The sequence below is a fragment of the Rissa tridactyla genome, chromosome 8 (assembly GCF_028500815.1).
Source record: "Rissa tridactyla isolate bRisTri1 chromosome 8, bRisTri1.patW.cur.20221130, whole genome shotgun sequence".
Lineage (NCBI taxonomy): Eukaryota > Metazoa > Chordata > Aves > Charadriiformes > Laridae > Rissa > Rissa tridactyla.
In genome coordinates, this window is record NC_071473.1 from 16,293,483 (window position 1) to 16,311,778 (window position 18,296).

The window sequence follows — 18,296 nt, forward strand, 5'->3', positions numbered from 1 at the left end:
TGCTGGTAAGAAATGAGTTACTCTTCCCTCCCCCAGCCTTGGCAAAGGATACCTTGGGAGCTGGGAAACTGATCATTATGATGACTTTCACCACTGTTAAGATTTGACTTTTACAAGGAATTACACCAGCAGATCTTTTAACAGACAAATGTGGTGCTGAACGTAACAGTTCGGCAGTTCCCCAGGAGAGCTCGTGACACCAGCAGCTCTGTCTGCCCTGCCTTCTATGTGGCTCTGTGGGGAGGAGGAGATTAAAAGGCTGATTTTGTGAAGTCCTTGGTATCGTCTCACTAGCAGAGACCTCTCTTTCTGGGAGAGTACTGCAACTGCAGCCAGGAAAGATAACCCCAGTGCTATTTCATGGCTACAGACACCTGGTATCACCGCAGGCTCTCTCAAGAGTGACCTGGACTCCAGCCCCATTCTCCTCATCTGACAGCCTGGATTTACTGGTTTTGCTGGTTTGGGGTTTTTTTCCCCCCAATGCTCTACATAATTTATATATTTGCTAGGCATCAGGATAACAAGGAGATTGAGGGACAGCAGATATGTTATTCCCATCATTTCAATTCATCATCTCCTCTTTGAAAATAACAGTTTCACTTTAGATATTTTACTACCAATTTTCTTATCTCCGGGGTGTATTACAATGACCTAAAAATACAGACTTTTCAGAGCCCCAGAGTTTGTAAGAAGCAGATTAGGTTTTGCAGCTGGGCAGCATGGGCAGTAACAGTCCCTTCTTCCTTTATGAGATTAGTCCGAGCACTGTGATTTCCAGAGGGAAGCAAACCTCTCCTGTACTAAGGAATCCAGCAGGTGGAAACCAAATACAAAAAAGAAAAGCTTTGATTTGCCCAAAAATGTCCTCCCACTCCTATCACGAGCTAAATGTGGCAGCAACAGCAGACAATCCAGCAGTACGATACAAACTGCGCTAGTGCAGATCGACTGCTGGCACCAGCATCTCCTCTGGAAACCCAGCTGAAAGAGCAATTGCTTTAGCACATGGAAAAGGAGGGGGAAAAGTCAAACACAAATTCCTTTTTTTTCCCCAAGAAGAGACAATAACTTTTAATATGCCACAGGAATTCAAAGCAATGTTCTTATAAAGAATTCTTCTTTGAAGTAATTTATAATGGGAGCTGAGTATCTAGGTGAGCATCTTTATGTTAAGCAGGGAGTAGAGATGCAGTTTAATACTTTTGAGGCCCTGCGTAGAGATAAGCACTTTTCTCTCCACAAATTCAAAAAGGGGGTACAATGCAGTCATCCAGTTTAGCTTACTGGGGCACCAAGAACAAGCAATCAGAGCAGGTGCTCAAAACCAGGTCTCTGAAGAGCTCTCCGTTAATTACTGTGGGATTACACAGTTTACTCACTGATCTGTACTGTTAAGTCATTGCTCATCAGAAAGCAATCTGGTTTAGGGCTCCTTGTTGGGATAACTACAATGCCAAGGCTATACTTGTTGCATTCATGGAGGATCACAACTTCTCTCAATTCACAGAAGGGACGCTACCATACCCATTCTGGATACCCTACAGGAAGCACAGAAATGTTAGTAGGACCTTTGTAATTACCCTAGCATGAACCTGTAGCAATACGTTGCCTAAAGACATTGTGATTTAGCATATAATTATCTCATCATTCAGTGTAAAACAGAAACCGGAAACAAAGCACAATTAAAAGGATGGTGAGAAAAGAAAGCCATTCTAGACAAAGGTGATTTTTTAGAACGTTTGGTCTTACCCCGAAACCAATTGCTCATCAGTTAGAGGACATTGGTCTCTGAAATGGGAACATGGCCATAAACACAAAACAAAAAACACAAGAAAATAAACGAGGCAAGTACACAAAATACAAAAAAAAAAGAAAAAAGATATAATATTAAAAACTAGGATGAACTATTAAGGGTTAAACTCCTGTAAAGGAAATATAACTATTGAGAAGAGTCAAAAGTTAACAGTAGGTGAATTCCTGGGATAAACTGCAGGCTTAGATTGACAACATGGAGAAAACAGGCTACGGCATCTCGCTAGCACTGGCTGCTCTAATGTGTTCCCACCAAATGTTGCATTTATGGAGCTGTACTTAACACCGTAGTTTTTAATTCATGCTTACCTTAAGAGAAAATAGAAGAGGTTGCAGTCTGATTTAGAGCAGATTCTATACTTCAGTTTCTTTTCTACATTATTACTAGAGTTGTCACCAAAGGAACATCCCGTGCAGCCCCAAATGACTCACAGCTCTTCACAATTGGTTCTGGTGCTTCCATACCACCAAGACTTAGAAAAAGAGGATGCCAAACACTTATTGTTGCATGCACAGCCAGGGTTCTGTAAAGGGCCTTGCACACAGAGCCGCTCCTGCACCCCGCCAGGGATTTCAACAATAGGTACAAGCCTGGCCAGAACCACGGCACAAGCATGAAGTCATTCTCCATCTCTCTCTGCCCCAGGCAATAAGCAGAAAGTTAGGAAAAGCAGACTGAAAAAGTTTTCAAGGCAAAGAACTTGAAAACCTTTAAAACAGGTGTACAGCAGAAAGCTCTCTTAACAGCTGTACTCACTTTTGCATCAGGGAAACATCTATTTTCATTTTAACAGTCAACTGCTTTTTTTTTTTTTCTACACATAAGAAGGAAAAAAAGACTTTTTTCCTGAAACAAAATTCCTAAAAATGAATCTGATAAAAGGATTACACTGTCCACTTTAGAAAGGAGAGACAAAACACTTACTTAATCCAAAAGACAACACATTTCTACTGGTCATGTTGAAAAGGGAACCCAGAGCAATCCCGAATGACAAACTATACAAAGGAGGTGATATTACAGGAAGGATGTTTGAAGGGATGGATGGATGAATGGAAAAGCACGGCGTTACAGAAAGGAAGCCTTTCAGAACAAATACAAGGAAGAACACTGGAGTCCAGTGAAAGAGGGACAGAGGATACAGAAATGTTACCACAGGAGAATTACTGTTTGTTAGAAAGAGACATTCAAGTCCTTGTTTGTCAGTAAGTTGCCTTTTTTTCGTAACAGAAGTGTTTGGCCAATTAAGGACACCGATGCTGTCAAACTTGCTAAACCTCCTTCAGTAACTCAGTTGTGCTACTAAAAAATGCAAAGTCTGGCGTAACATATGTTACTCTGTGTGCATCTTCATTAGAATTTTTGCTTGCTCACTATACCACCTTCAGAAAAAACTACAAACCCCATTTCAAACTGATTTAACAAAGCATTATCTTCCGGCTTCAAAAGAGTAACTGCCTCACGTTTTTTTCGGGGGGGGGGGGGGGGGGGGGGGGCGCGGGGGGAGAGACGAGACTAGCAGGCCTCTCCATAAGCTGTGAGGCGTATGTATTACTGGTAAAGCACTCAAAAACTGAAGGATGTTTTTGAAGAGAGCAAATGATGAAAGGCTGAGAAGAAGCCAGCAAAGAGAGACACTTGACAGGCAATTTGTTTTGACAGTGACAGATTCTTCTGAATACCTTCTTGTTGCATTGCCACCATCAACACACCTCAACCACTTTTGACGCTTGACTTGCTTTTAAAAGGGAGAAAAACCTGTATTCTGGAGACCCAGACACACAGCTCCACTGAAAAGAAATTAATAGAAGCAAACACGTGGCAGTAACCTAGAGGTAGGATCATCATGAATAGGCTACAATTGTCTATAAAAAACCCAAAAAGCATAACAATGACCTGGAAATTTGAGTCTGAAGGCTAGAAGAAATCCAATTATGCATACAAATAATATTACACGGAAATGGAGAGTTAAGGCACCTAAACTGGCCTAATTTTGTCCTTTCTGAGGCCATAAAGAAGTACATACATCTCAACTGCTCTAAGAGAGATCAGCTTAAAAGTAATTGATCTAGGTTCCAATAGGTTAGGAAAAAAGCAATACTGAACCTTATCTAGGATACAATTGGTGCTAGATTGCTAGTAAATTAAAGACCGCCATCCAGTATAAAAAAGAATGAATCCAACCCTCATAAGAATGTTGCAGCAACCAGATAAATCTGAAATAACCTTTGCTACTGAACATGAAAACATGGGAAAGACACAGTCCTTCAACATTATCAAACTTGCCATATACCATCAACTCAGCCTCGCAGTCTGCCCACTTCAAGGCCTCAATTTGTGCCACCAAAAACATCAACAGATGCGACTCATACACGGTGATTGAAAGGAATCTTTTTGCCAACTTTTCCTTGAGAAGCCTTCCAGAAATAATATGAAGCCACTTAATAAATTACTGTCATTGAGAACAACTCCAATCAGAAAATCACCACTACCAGAAAAGAGACTAGACTTCATGCTGATGAAATCTCTCCACGGACGACCAAACAGAGCGTTTCAGGAAGAGAACGGCTGCACCACTGCACTGCCGAAGAACAAACTTACAGGCACAGAGCTGCCACCGGGAATGGCTCTCCCAAAACCAGCCGCTCCATTCCTGGTGTCTCCAGCCTCATCTTCAATGGGAACATACAAACCACATTCCAAACAGGAGCCTGGGAGCAAAAATTTGTAACGCTGGTGAGGGGAAAAAACCCCATGGGCTCAATGACAATACTGGTTTTACAGCATATGGCGGTTAAGCTTCCTTTCCTAGTTTACAAATCACATACATCTCACTCTCGCCAACAGATCTGCACCCTTCTGCCTCCATTCTCCCCTTAGAATCTCTTCGACTGCAAGGCACCAACTTCTGTTACTCCCAGAATGGTCTGATACAAATCAAAAAGCATGAGCAACATGCTGTACGCCGTTTTGAAGATCCCTTTTTGTTTTGTGCTGGAAAAAGGGCCTGTGTATCCAAAAGTTGGGTGTTTTTTCTACCTGTATCAGTAAGGCCAGTGAAACACACTAACTCTGCCAACAACCTCGTCTTGCCTAATATAAATTAATAGTATTTAGTATATGGAGAACATCAGTGATTTCTTCTACTAGCTTCTACCACTGAAGAGAAGGATATGTTTAGCTGCTACATCAGTTTTATGGGATGCAGCGTATTTACAACACTGATTACACTGGTATTGGGAAAAAGCTTTTCAATAAACAGACTTGAAACAAACTCAATTTTGAAAGAGACTTTGAATTTCTGAATGCAGATGTCCAGCCATGTGAGCAGCACAAGCAGTGTGCTGGACCTCGATATCTGGCCTCTAGCAGAACCAACACTTTCAGAGCAACGTAAATGCTCCTCTGCTTCTGTTTCCCCTTCATCTGCCTGGCAGCTACGGACAGATGCACAGGAGATAATATTAAGGAGCTTCCTGATGAAAGACCTGTGCTGGCTAACACCTCTATTTCATTTAAGTACATATAAGGTTTATAAACACTGACCTTAGTCAGGTGCAGGCACTGCAGCCAGAATTTGTATGTATTGCTATATACAGAACTGTATAAATAACAGTTTCTTTTTTCTGAAGACTATCACTGCAAAGGGGGATTTCTGCCTTAATATTCTTTCATTCAGTGCTTCGTAACTGTGATACTTCACACTTAGTGAGCTCAGTTGAGGTATCATAAATTCTTTTAAACACTAAAAGCTTATAACACAAATACTTGACAAGAAGACTAAGCACCAACTTTCAGGCTCAGAGATCTGGACACCACTACAATGAAATAATCTAAATCTTTGTTTAATGTAGGTTACATGCCAGGACATTCAATCTACTTAAAAACAGTTTGAGAAAAACACTAGCAGTTTTCTCATATGACCATAATTTGAAATGATAAAAGCTTTTCCTGCATCACTGTAGTAACCACATACTGCATCACACTGATTGATTCAGCACCACACTAACTCAGCACCAGAGGCAACATCCAGCGAACACAGCTCTGCATTAAGTCATCTGTCCAACCTCCCAAAATGGCAGAGGCAACATGAATCAGTATCGGACGGAAGCTGGTACCGTTCCAACACCGTCTTAATCTATCCAGGCAAAAAACAGAGCCAGGGTTTTGAACAGCAACCAACACAATCCCTGAGATAACCAGCAAACGTGCGCACGGAGCCTTCCTAATGTGCATAAGAGCTGCTGTCCACAACACAGTCCGAAACACCATTCCCCAGTTACCAAACTTACAAAACCATGGCTCGCTCCCACTGGAGTCATGCCCTGTACCGTACTGCACGTGCTGGAGACATGACAGAATGCTGCATTTGAAGGTTTCAAAGACACCAGAAGAGACAAAAGATATGAATGACCTCAAGGAGAATGTGTTTTCGTAAGATCCCAGTCCTGGAAAAACATATGAATGTGATGAAGTTTACTGTTATGGGTGATTTTAATTTCAGCTGAACCATTCTCAGTCATAAAGTTAAGAACAAGCTTACATTTTGCAAGGTTGGGATCTAAATTTCTTTTTTGGGGGCAAGTGATGAGTACTTCTTTTTCACTCTTGTACGAAAGAGCAGCAGCAACTACCCCATTTCATTAATACTGGAGATTAAGACACATATCACAAAAAAGATCTGCAACCAATCCATGGGCCAACAGACAAAAATCCTTTTTCTTTCCCAGATTTGTCTCATATCTGGTAGCGATAAATTTAGAACCAAGCAGAGGATTTCAAAATGTCCACAAAAACTAATTAGAGGGTCCACTCGTACGTACATGCATGCTGAACAACACGCTGCCTATTTTTAGTGTGTTTGTTACCCCCTGATTTCCTGTAATTGAAAAACTATCTTTAAGTCTCAGTTTGCTTTTGAGCTACTATTTCGCTCCACGGACAAGGGCAGCTACATCTGGAGAAACAAAATTAGTTATTCATTAGTGCACAGCAATTCCATACAACAATTGCATGAGCTAGGGAAGAATCTGAGGCAACTGAATAATAATCCAGTTAGAGAGGTAGGCAGGTAAAGAAAAGTGGAATTTTGCCAAAGTATTAATAATCCTAGCTTTGAAAGAGTAATACTGCCTTTCTAATGAGCACAAAATATCTGACCTATACCTTCCCCAGTAAACAATACATTCAGTAGCATTCCCTCATGGGAAATTCCTCATTACTAAGCACTAATTTACTCATAACTTGGCATTAAAGCATTTTTTGGCAGGTCGTCTTCTATACAGTCCGAGCGTATTTGCCTACTGACCTAGCAGGCAAGAGAGCAAGAGGCCATCTCTCCTCTGTTTCAAACTCTGAGGCAAGTAGAAATGTTTTCCCCTACCTGGAGTCCCCATCTTGATCTTCTGTGGTGTCACCAGAGCTATTCACGGCATATCGACTCCTTGGCTTATCTGAAACAAAGAATAAAGACAGCTTTTTCAAGGAACAATCTCCTTAAAGTGTTCATTAAAATAAGTGCATTAAAAGAATACTTGTCTGTGCCCTTTCTAAAGTTATCGATAACAGACATCTAAAAAAAGTAATATTAAAAGCAGAAAGCCCCTTCCTTTTTAGACACGGATACCAGATCTTGTTTTTAATATTCTCACTCAAAAACACATCAAAAATTAGGAGAAAGAGATTTTCATCTTCGGGGATAAAGAGGAGAAAGCAAAACATTCAGAGAAACAACTTTTCTCTCAAGTGCCAGGCAACAGTTTGCAGTTTGTGAGTGGAAAATAAAATTCTGACCAGTGCATTCCCCTCATTATTGCTCAGGTTTCAGGACAATGATAATACTCCAGAAGCCCCTCCTGCAGTCACAGGTATTGAAATCCTTTACCAACAAAAAGCAGGAGGGGGGCGGGAGCCAGCCAAAAACACCCATGTGTTCACATTGTACCTATAAAAACAAAAAGGGGTTTGAAGACAATTCTCTCTTGGTAAAAAGAGACTCACAGCCTAAATGGGGGTGTCAAACCTCTCGTGACATACGGCAGTTAGCAAGTGACCCACACCAAACAGCCTCATTGCCCTGCAGCACCTTCAGGCCATGCACCAAGACACTGACACTTGCCACCCGGCGAGGCCAGGTGGGACACTGACCCTGACGGCAGCGCCGCGGGCACAGCCATCCTGCCTTTGGAATTCCCTGGCTGCCAACAGGTACCTGACACTATCCCGGATCGGGAATGTCAGTGGAAGGGGTACAACCTCTGCTGGCACCTGAACGGTCCTGTGTTCCTATTTTCCTAAAGAAATTAACCCACATCCACCCGTTATGGGACAAAAGTCTCTTAGTTTCTACCCATCATCAGTTAAAGCTTGCTCAGTGTCTCCTGAACGCGCTATCCCTCATCGGTGCCTTCACTCCTCACCCTGCCTCCTCCTTCCCCTACAGCTCTTAAAACTCACACTGCTCATCCAGGAAGACCAACAAGCCAATGGGTCGATAATTACACATGGATATAACGTAGCTCAATTAACGTGGGGTGTAAGGTGTGTGTGACGGGGGGCCAGGCCCCCATGGAGGGTCTGACGTGCGTGAGGGGCTGCCGGGCCCCCACGGAGGGCCTGAGGCGTGTGAGGGGGTGCCAGGCCTCCACAGGGAGCGTGTGAGGGGAGTGTGTGGGACGCCAGGCCCCCACAGGGGCTATGGCGGGCTGCCGGCCTCCCCCCGGAGCAGCCGCAGCCCCCGGCCCCCGCGGCGTCGCGCACTTACTGGCCTGCGCGGCGGGGTGCTCGGCGCCGCGCTGGAAGGGGAAGCGGAACAGCAGCTTGTTGCCGCGGCTGCCCGAGCTCACCAGGATAACGCTGATGGGGCTGGTGCTCTCGCCCATGCCGGCACAGCACCGACCGGCACGGCCCGCAAGAAGGCCGCCCGCCGCCTTCAGCTTCCGCTTCCGCCCGCCACCGGGCCCGGCCCGCCGCTGCCGGGGAGGAGCTGCCGGGGCCGGGGCCGGGGCCTGCGGCTCCGGGCTTCCCGGCTGCGGACTGAGCGGAGCCGGGTCCCTGCCTCACAACCCCGTTCAGAACAGCACTTCACAGCCCCGTCCCCAGTACAGACCAGTGCCCCCAGTTCAGACCAGCACCTCACAGCCCTGTCCCCCAGTACAGACCAGTGTCCCTACTTCAGACTAGCACCTCACACCCCTGCACCCCAGTCCCCCAGTACATCCCAGTGCCCCCAGTTCAGACCAGCTCCTCACCCCACTCCGCAGCCCCATCCCCCAGTACAGACCGGTGCCCCCAGTTTAGACCAGCACCTCACAGCCCCACAGCCCCATCCCCCAGTACAGCCCAGTGCCCCCAGTTCAGACCAGCACCTCACACCCCTGCACCCCAGTCCCCCAGTACATCCCAGTGCCCCCAGTTCAGACCAGCTCCTCACCCTACTCCACAGCCCCACCACCCGGTACAGCCCGGTGCCCTCCAGTTCAGACCAGCACCTCACAGCCCTGTCCCCCAGTACAGACCAGTGTCCCTGCTTCAGACTAGCACCTCACACCCCTGCACCCCAGTCCCCCAGTACATCCCAGTGCCCCCAGTTCAGACCAGCTCCTCACCCCACTCCGCAGCCCCATCCCCCAGTACAGCCCAGTGCCCCCCAGTTTAGACCAGCAACTCACCCTGTGCCACAGCTCTGTCCCCCAGTACAGCCCAGTGCCCCCAGTTTAGACCAGCACCTCACAGCCCCACCGCCCCATCCCCCAGTACAGACCGGTGCCCTCCAGTTCAGACCAGCACCTCACAGCCCTGTCCCCCAGTACAGACCGGTGCCCTCCAGTGCAGACCAGCACCTCACAGCCCTGTCCCCCAGTACAGACCACTGCCCCCATTTCAGAACAGCACATTGCAACCCCCAGCCAGCTCAGCCCAGTGTCCCCAGCATGGCCCAGCACCCCCAGCCTGTCTGTGGTGGCCCCCCTGGTCGTCAGCCCTGGTGCTGGCCCTGGATCCCTGGTGCAGGGGCTGCCGGAGGCCTGCCTCCCCCCATCCCATTTCTTTGGGTCATTTCCAGTGATTCTGCCAGTTCAGCCGTTGCGAGTCCAGAACTTCACTCAAAGCTGGTGGCAAACTGCAGCGAGAGCTCGTTGCCCACTGGCACAGTCGCCATTGCAGGGTGCCTGCAGGAGCCAGGCTGTGAATAATCGGATCCTTTGGCTCCCCATGCTCCTGGAAAGGTGCGCTTGGTCGTGTTCCTCACCTTCATTCCAAGGTCTTGTGGGGCTTCAGAGCACTGAGACAGCTAGGGCAAGAGGAAATGGCCTCAAGTTGCGCCGGGGCGGGGGGGGTTAAGACAGATATTAGGAAAAATTTTTACACGGAAAGGGTTGTCAAGCATTGGAACAGGCTGCCCAGGGCAGTGGTGGAGTCGCCATCCCTGGAGGTATTTAACAGAGGGGCAGACGTGGTGCTGAGGGACACGGGTTAGTGGTGGGTTTGGCAGTGTTGGGTTGATGGTTGGGCTCGATGATCTGAAAGGTCCCTTCCAACCTTGGCAATTCTATGGTTCTATGATTCTGTGATTCTGTGATTCTACGAACTTGCCTTGTGGTTCCTGTAACCTTACTCCTGCCCATAGACAAGTAAGAGTACCAAGGCAGCTGCCTTGCTGCATTCGTCATATTTTCTGTTTTACTGAGATCAGAAAATTATCAGCAATTATGTTAGAGGATGTCCTGGGTTTTGCATGTAAATTCTCCTGCATTTGATTGCAATATTTGGATATTTGAATGCTCTGAGATATCCCTGCTCACTCTGCGTCCCCCCTGGGGACGGCAGGCAGCGGTGGGTGGCCACAGAGAGAGATGAGCAGGGGCAGGGCAGCCGTAATCTGCAGGGCCATTCTCCTCCACGAGGCCGGCGATAACAATTGGAGCAAGAGAAGGTGTCGCCGAGGGGGGAGAGTTGGCTGGGGGTGATTAAAGTCATATCGTGTTATCACAGCAGAGCATTCCCCCTGCGCCAGCGCTGGGCAGCCACGTTAAAACTTCGTGGCCTGTCTGCATCGAAGCATAATTTTACTTTCTTCAATAATAAATTGCAGACATATTTCTCATTTCCAGCTCTTGGAGGCTGTGGTTTAGTTAAAGCAAACTGCTGCAAGTTGGTAGGAAATTCAAGAATAAAGCCAGGACTTAGATTCCACTTTTAAGATTTCCAAAACTTGATAAGCCCAAAATTTTTCAGAGTTAGAGCAGACGTGTGTGCCGTTCAACCGGTCACTGGATCAACGGTCAGGGCTGATGGAAATTGTAATCCCGCTTTTCTAATGAGCAAACAGGCCTGTTCCTCACTTCTGCCTTTTAAAAGGAGAAACTGGCAGCCTGCTTTTGCAACAGGATTAAGAAAGACCTACGTTAATACTGAAAATCACTTTTGGCGTCACCTTTGGTGCCATTTCACAGGTTCATGGCAAATATTCATCATCTGCACAAGGGTGGACACTCTGCCAGAGCTTTATGAATTGTAACTGTGAGCAGCAGCAGCAAGAGAGGAAGGCAGGTCTGGTGGGGTTTCCAGAGGACTGTTCATCATTGGTCCTGTGACCAGGGGAACACCAGCGACCATGTTGTCCAACTCCTTGTGTCGCTCAGGCCAGGACCTGTGTGTCTCACTACCTTGTTGGCAGCTGGAGCACTGGGATGGAGGAACATGTCTGAGAGGTCCATGCAAGGACAGAGGCCATCACTCTCCACCTCACATTGCAGCATGTGGCTGAGGATCACACTTCTCCCACCAGGCATGTTCCTGAGGATCAGGAATGTCCCCAGGACAGCCATCACCAGCACAGTCCTCATCCTGGGCAAGTGATGAGCTCCTTCCAGCAAACCACTGTCATCTTTTGGCTGCTCTGGCTTTTGTGATAGTGCAAGAGTAACTCTCAGAAAATGCATTCAAATTCCATAAAGTGATGAGCAACCCTGTGTGGGCATCACTCTGACCCTCATGTCTACACAGACCTTAATCCTAAAGTCACAGAGGATCAATGTTCAGGGTAAACAGTGAGCAGCAAAATAGGATGGAGTCCTGATGGTCTCTGCCTCATCCCTGGGTATATCTGAGTCACTGTCGCTTCCCTCATGCGTTGATTGAGTGACCTCTGATTAAAAGCACTCTTACGGAGGAGAGCTTGGAGCGCAGCCACGCAGCGGGCGACAGAAGAGGCAGCACTTTGGGGAGGAGACAAAAACATTATATAAATGTATATTTAACATATTTAACAGTTTTTTAAAATGCATGTAGCCAGGGATGATGAATGCAGGCTCTCTTGATACCTCCATCCATTTAAGCTGTATAAACTGAATATTGGCTTTTCCTCTGCCCTGTCTGAGGGACTGCTGCCCATCCCATCAGAGGCACTTTTAATGGGACACTGCTCTGCACTGCCTCTGTGTAGCCAGATGCAGTTAGCTCCAGGTTTTCAGTGGACATGTATGGCATTTATTGAAGGGAGGATATACAAAGAGCACTCTGATAATATTCCTTATTATAAAGCCATTGTCTTCACTGGGTCTCAAGTGAGTCCCCTCTTGTGTCCCCTGTTAAAGTGAGGTGCTGAGAGAAGGGAATTACCCGGCCAGCCAGTGGGCAGGAGGGCCGAGGAGGGAGCTGTGATACCGGACATGATTTTAATGAAATCCCAGATAAGGTGCTGGCCTCCACAGAGGGGATGAAGATACAGGATCACCGAACCCCACTGAACCCCAGCGAACCAGGCTTGCAGATCAAGAAGCACCAAGTGCTTTGTGCCTGCCCTTTGGGAAAGCCGAAGGCTTCTCCTACTTCATCTGATGGATCACGCACGGAGAGGCTTAAACTCAGAGTGCAGTGCAAAGCCCAAGGGGTGGGTCAGAGCCCTTCTGCGAGTGCCACTGCAGCCACCAGAACACTGGGGACACCAGGGGATACAGCAGCCGCTGTCTCACCCCATCCCTGCTGCTTCCCACCTGACCCCAGGACCCGGTGGCAGAGCGTATCAACTCCTCTGCGCTGTAGAGTCTACCCAGAGAGGAGAGACCTACCCCCATGTGAGGGCACAGAAGCAGCCCCCACCATAAGCAGAGCACACATGAGAGCCTACCTCCCACCCCAAACCCAACATCTGCCAACAGTGGAGTTCCCCTACCCGGCAGTGTTGCACAGCCACCCTGTGGCTCCCAAGAGTGGCTCCAAGCTTGCTGCCTGCTCCTGTGGGACATTTAGAGGGGCTGGGTGGTATGTTTGCACCAGCATTGCTAACCGTAGGCTGGACATACTACAATGCACAGATGACCCAAGTATCATTAGATCCCTAGAAGGGCTGTCCTTTTAGCAGGCCAAGTGCGTCTGGGGAGCATCCTCTGCAGCAGCCGGCAGCGCTGCTGTGAAACGCAGACACGTCTTGGTGAGGAATCTGACTTATACATACATATCAACCTCCTCTGCACAAGCGTGCGAGGCTATTTGGGCAGAGGACACTATCTGCCCTCCCTGGCTGTACCAGCCAGCTTTCAGTGCACGGCTGCCAGCGCTCAGTGGTGATGTGTATGGCTGCCGTAGTTTATCAGGGTGTCAGAGAGATTTACCTCTGCTTCATGTGCTGGCAGGATATTCATTCCCCGAGGTTCAGCAGCGACCATCTCCAGTAGGGTATTTCTTTGACATTTTGCCCACTTATCTGTGATTACAGACTTGTGCTGGTCTTCCCTTCGCTTGTTTGGTCCTTCACCCATCAAGTGTGTCCATGCCCTGAAGCTACAAGCCACCTATCCTGGGACCAGGCTTTCTTGCACATGTCCAGCGTGTAGCACAGCGCACGCCCGCATTGGCTGTGCTGCTGAGGGCTGTTTGACAGTACAAGGGGTAATTAACAGTAAGATCACACCGCTAGAAATCAAAGATGTGCCCTATGAGGCATTTAGTGATGAATAAAAAAGCCTGACTGGGCTCTTTTACACACACATGCTTTTTTCTAGGACCCTACTCAATTCCATAAGCTCCCTCTCCCTGTGTCCATAGGAATCATTACTACTGGTGTCGTTATAAGCAATGTCAATTGCGGAGTGTGTCCCTAATTCTTTGCAAGAGACTGGCAAAGTGAAGTCCTGGCAGTGCTGAAGCAAATGGCAAAGTCTCCACTGATTCCCACTAAGTCAGCGTCTCACTGCCCCCCGGAACTGTACAGCACGTCTCCCAGCCTGTCCCTACCACTACTTAGGAATCACTTCATATGAAATATTGGGCCATGGAGCAGCCATATACACTGTAAGTGTACGATATGGCACAGAAAGGCCCAGTCTTGTGTCCTCGTCTGTGAAGCAAGGCAGAGAATGCAGATTTTTCTCCAAGCCCCTTAATATGCCTGAAGTGCACATGCTCCTCAGCTCAAAGATGTGTCCTAACCCTCTGTCACTGGAATTTTCCAGCATTATCTGTCTGTTCGTGTATCAATATGTGTCCAGACAATTTCTTCGGGCCACACGGCCATTACGTTAAGAAGCAAGAAGCTGATAACGCCAGCAAGCAAGGGGGTCAGTGAGCTGACCCTTGCCGAAATAGGAGATAAGAGTCTCCCACCTCCATGGGTGGACCTCTGGAGTGACCAATGAGCGTGGACAGGCACCAACGTCCGCTCTCCCCTTCCTCTTTATAAGCAGGGCCGCCAGGCTGATGAATCCAAACCTCCTCTCAGCGTTCATTGTGAAGAACCTGAGCCTGCACCCTCCTGCACAATGACGCTGACTCAAGCCGAGAAGGCCGCCGTGGCCGCCATCTGGGCAAAGGTGGCTACCCAAGCCGATGCCATTGGGGCAGAATCACTGGAGAGGTAAGTCCCCCGGAAGCCCTCCGAAGAGGGTATCTCCTCTGGCTTTGCTGTTAGGATGCATCTCGCATCAAACTGGCATGAGTGAGGGCACACCGGGAGTGGTGAGAGTTGCTGGATGACCTCTATGTTGTCTGGTGCATAATTTTCAGGAATTGTATCTGTGCTACTAAATGCTAATAGATGGATTCAATATCTTACGGCAAAACACAATTTTCTAAGTAATTCTGATGGGTTTTTATTCATTATAGCAATTCAGAAGAATTCATAGTCGGGAGCCCTGGTGAGGAATTCCAACTCATTCATACTCTGTGTCCTGAAACAGGGTTATCGCTGTTGGGAAATGAACTCAAAGTGGTTTGTTGTGCAAGTGATGCAATTTCTGTATAAGTGTTGCGCTTTCTTGTGCCATTTCTAGGCATTAAGGGAATAGTTGGCCACTAAACTCACTGGGCACATTTCATTGTTCCAGTAGATAAGTAACAAACTGTTAGGAAACAAGGCAACTGGACCCCCTGCATGAAGTACGGCACAGTCATGCAAAGTTCACACTAATTAAGCAAGTTGTCACAAAAGGGATAATGGCCTGGAAATTGTTCAGAAATTATGATGTTACTTAGAGTTATTTAAATGTTATTTACAGCTCAATGTAAAGTATTGTGATACTCCTTCCAGGATGCTGAGTACCACTCACATCAATTCTGGTTTGTTCAGCTCATATTAGTTTGAAGATCCTGCAAATGGGCTTACAGTGTGATATAGAAATTGTAGTGACAATTTGGGGCTGTTATTTATTTTAAAATACCCCCCCAAAAACCCCCAAAATACATGAATTTAAAAATTATTTTTCACATTTCATTTTTCCCTAGTACATACATATTAGCCCACTGTCTACTCTGCACATACTGCAGAAGAGGTGTAAGAGCAGAAAGACCTTCTTGATGCAGGCTTCAAGATCCCGAAGCTCTGTTACAACCAGTGGAGTTGCACTTCTGTAGCTGGCGGGTTTACACGGCACTTCCTCTGAGGTTTTACCATCTCATGCATGTTGCTTCCACCGCTGCATCTCATTCTCTCCTTCTCCTCCAGGCTTTTCTCCAGCTACCCCCAGACGAAAACCTACTTCCCTCACTTTGATCTCAGCCAAGGCTCAGCCCAGCTTCGCGGTCATGGCTCCAAGGTCATGAATGCCATCGGGGAAGCTGTGAAGTACATCGATGACATTAGAGGCGCCTTGGCCAAGCTCAGTGAGCTGCACGCTTACATCCTCAGGGTGGACCCAGTGAACTTCAAGGTGAGTGGGCACAGGGACTTTCAGGGATGAAAACTGCCATCACAGAATTAGTGACCATTGGCTAACGGCAGCTTGATCAGACTTGCCAACTGACATCGCTGCTTGTTCCCCACCTGATTTTTAACCTGAGGTTGGATCTTTTAATGAAAGATCTGGTCCAGCTCAGGCAAAGAACCACTTGGGTGGCTCCTGTGGTTTGTGTTAGACAGACTCGAGTCTCTGCTGTCTTTGTTGCAATTTACGAACCTCCCTCACAAGTCAAGTTACATCACCTGTCTTGAACAAAGTAAATTCTAAACAACTCCACCTTGCTGCATTTCCCTTTGGGGAGGAAGGAAGGGACATTTGGAAAGAGGGAGTGGTATCGAGCAGTGCCTTTTGCCCTATACCAAAGGCAACTCTGCTTTTTCACACATGGCATTGGGCCTGGTCGGGACGTGTAGTTGTCATCTCAGAGCATGCTGGGACCAAGGTCTGTTGCAGACCCCTAGACTGACATCTGTTACTGGTCATGATGGATTTCATCCTGGTTTCCCTTACAGCTGCTTTCCCACTGTATCCTGTGCTCCGTGGCTGCCCGCTATCCCAGTGACTTCACCCCAGAAGCTCATGCTGCGTGGGACAAGTTCCTGTCCAGTGTTTCCTCTGTTCTGACTGAGAAGTACAGATAAATGGCCTCCACAGAGGGCAAGGGATGCACATCCATGGCGCGTCCCAGCTGCCAGGCTCTGGGGTATTCACCCCTTCCTATGCAGTCCTCTCAAATCCCCTGTGCAGGGGCTCGGTCATCTGCAAAAACCAATAAATAATTCAAATGTGAGCTCTGGTCTCTGTGCTTTCATCTCCAGGTGTGTGTTCCACCTACACCTTACTGTTCAGGCAGGGGGTGTTCTGAAATGTCTACACAATACAGAGGGGAAAATAGTAAGCTGTGTAAATTCATGTCCTAATCCATGGACTAATTCATGTGCTAATTCATGTGCTAGGGTGTGTAAATTCAGTGCGAATAACATAATATTCAGTGGGAATAACATAACACCGAGCAGAAGCCCAGAAGAGGCTAGAGCCCTGTGGCTGCTCCCGCTCACCAAAGATGTATCCACCACAGACTGTTTCCAGGCTGACCAGGAAACTGTCTTTTACCCTTCTAGGATATTGAATGGACACAGGCTTTTTGTTTGGCCTATCCAAAACACGTCACAGCCCAGAGCAATGCTGGGCAGTGGCTTTTCATCCTCCTCTCCATGGGGTATCGACAAGGTATCCGATGTGCTTCATGAACACCTTGGGCTGTCACACCTGCTAGGCAGGTTTGGTAAAGGGACCACCCCCTCCTGCTTGACATCGCTTATTTTTATATGGGGAACTTTACATGCGTTTGAAATTTGGGAATACAACTGGCCAATGGAGACCAGTGTTGATGGTGTCTGGGGGACCACAAATTCCTAGGGTTTCTCTGGAAAGCAGCGACAAGGAAGAGTACAGAACTAATGGTCACGCTGGGGGGAGTGCAGGGATGCTCCGTATGTAGGAGTTGTGGGTTAACCTCCGTGGGCAGCTAAGCACTGCTCTTACTCCCCCTCCGCAATGGGACGAGGGGAAGAGGAAAGGAAGAATAAAAGCAAGAAAACTTGGGGGCCAAGATCAAAGAGATAAACAAACAGAAATAATTGTTTAATAAGTGAAGGATAAGTGGAAGAAGAGGGAAGAAAACAAAGCAAAACAGGTGATGCAAAGGCAATCACTCCCCACCTCCCACAGGTAGACTGATGCCCAGCCAGTCCCCAAAGATAGATAACACCCCTAAAGCTCCCTAAAACCCCCTCTGTTCCCTTTTATTGCTGAGCATGGCGTTATATGGTATGAAATACTTCTTTGGCTAGTTGGGGTCATCTTCCTGGTTGCATCCCCTCCCAGAGTATTGCGCACCCCAAAATCTATTCCCTGGGCGGCAGAGTGAGAAGCAGAGACAGACGTGATGCTGCGCTACATTTAAATCCACAGCTTAGGTGGTAGGTCAGCATCTGGTGTGTCCCTAACCCCGATTTTTTACCAAAGACTTCGAACAGAGGCTGAGCAAAGGACGTGACAGTCGCCAACCACCACATGCCCTGCGGGATGTCCCGGCGTTTACGGAGAGGCAGGAGCACACACTGGGTGGGAAGAAGGGCAGGAGCCCAGGCCTGACAAGCATCACAGGATGGGCTTTGGGAAGATCGTGTGCCCAAAAAGGAGGTTCTTCCCCACCCAGTTTTCTCCGGGCTGCTGGAGAGATGGTGCTTCCCATGGTCGATCCCAGGAGGGATGACCGGAGTGTGACCTAGGAGGGCTTGTCCATG

General features: G+C 47.6%; 2 protein-coding genes across 19 annotated transcripts in view; one reads left to right on the plus strand and one right to left on the minus strand.

The window, feature by feature from the left end:
* Positions 1-13,444, minus strand: part of NPRL3 (NPR3 like, GATOR1 complex subunit) — a 59,447-nt gene extending 46,003 nt beyond the window's left edge. For 5 of the 17 annotated variants that reach the window (XR_008467933.1, XR_008467932.1, XR_008467934.1 and 2 more), the window contains exons 1-3: positions 8,577-8,757; positions 7,197-7,266; positions 1,753-1,791 (exon numbers count right to left, since the gene is read on the minus strand). Coding sequence is in view for 7 of the 17 variants with exons in the window: in XM_054210819.1 (XP_054066794.1) it covers positions 1,753-1,791; positions 7,197-7,266; positions 8,577-8,694 (227 nt within the window). In the remaining 10 variants the exon portion in view is untranslated. Of the gene's footprint in view, positions 1-1,752; positions 1,792-2,124; positions 3,230-6,105; positions 6,262-7,196; positions 7,267-7,697; positions 7,758-8,576; positions 8,759-13,425 lie in introns of those variants that run through there. The other 12 variants (XM_054210821.1, XM_054210823.1, XM_054210822.1 and 9 more) reach the window with 12 other exon arrangements.
* LOC128913390 (hemoglobin subunit pi) lies at positions 7,877-16,745 on the plus strand. 2 transcript variants are annotated; one of them, XM_054210850.1, is made up of 4 exons: positions 7,877-8,020; positions 14,497-14,666; positions 15,753-15,957; positions 16,500-16,745. In XM_054210850.1, the coding sequence occupies exons 2-4, from the start codon at positions 14,572-14,574 to the stop codon at positions 16,626-16,628; spliced, it is 429 nt and encodes a 142-aa protein (XP_054066825.1). In that variant the 5' UTR covers positions 7,877-8,020; positions 14,497-14,571; the 3' UTR covers positions 16,629-16,745. The 2 variants fall into 2 exon arrangements, with proteins under 2 accessions (XP_054066825.1, XP_054066826.1); XM_054210851.1 differs by having other exon boundaries at positions 7,925-8,020; positions 14,494-14,666.
* The last annotated feature ends 1,551 nt before the right edge of the window (positions 16,746-18,296 follow it).

Bases quoted from the DNA above. Each gene is read 5' to 3' on its own strand.
- LOC128913390 (XM_054210850.1), top strand. From the start codon at position 14,572: ATGACGCTGACTCAAGCCGAGAAGGCCGCCGTGGCCGCCATCTGGGCA. The intron at 14,667-15,752 runs GTAAGTCCCCCG...CTTCTCCTCCAG, and splicing joins GGGGCAGAATCACTGGAGAG to GCTTTTCTCCAGCTACCCCC. The intron at 15,958-16,499 runs GTGAGTGGGCAC...TTTCCCTTACAG, and splicing joins TGGACCCAGTGAACTTCAAG to CTGCTTTCCCACTGTATCCT.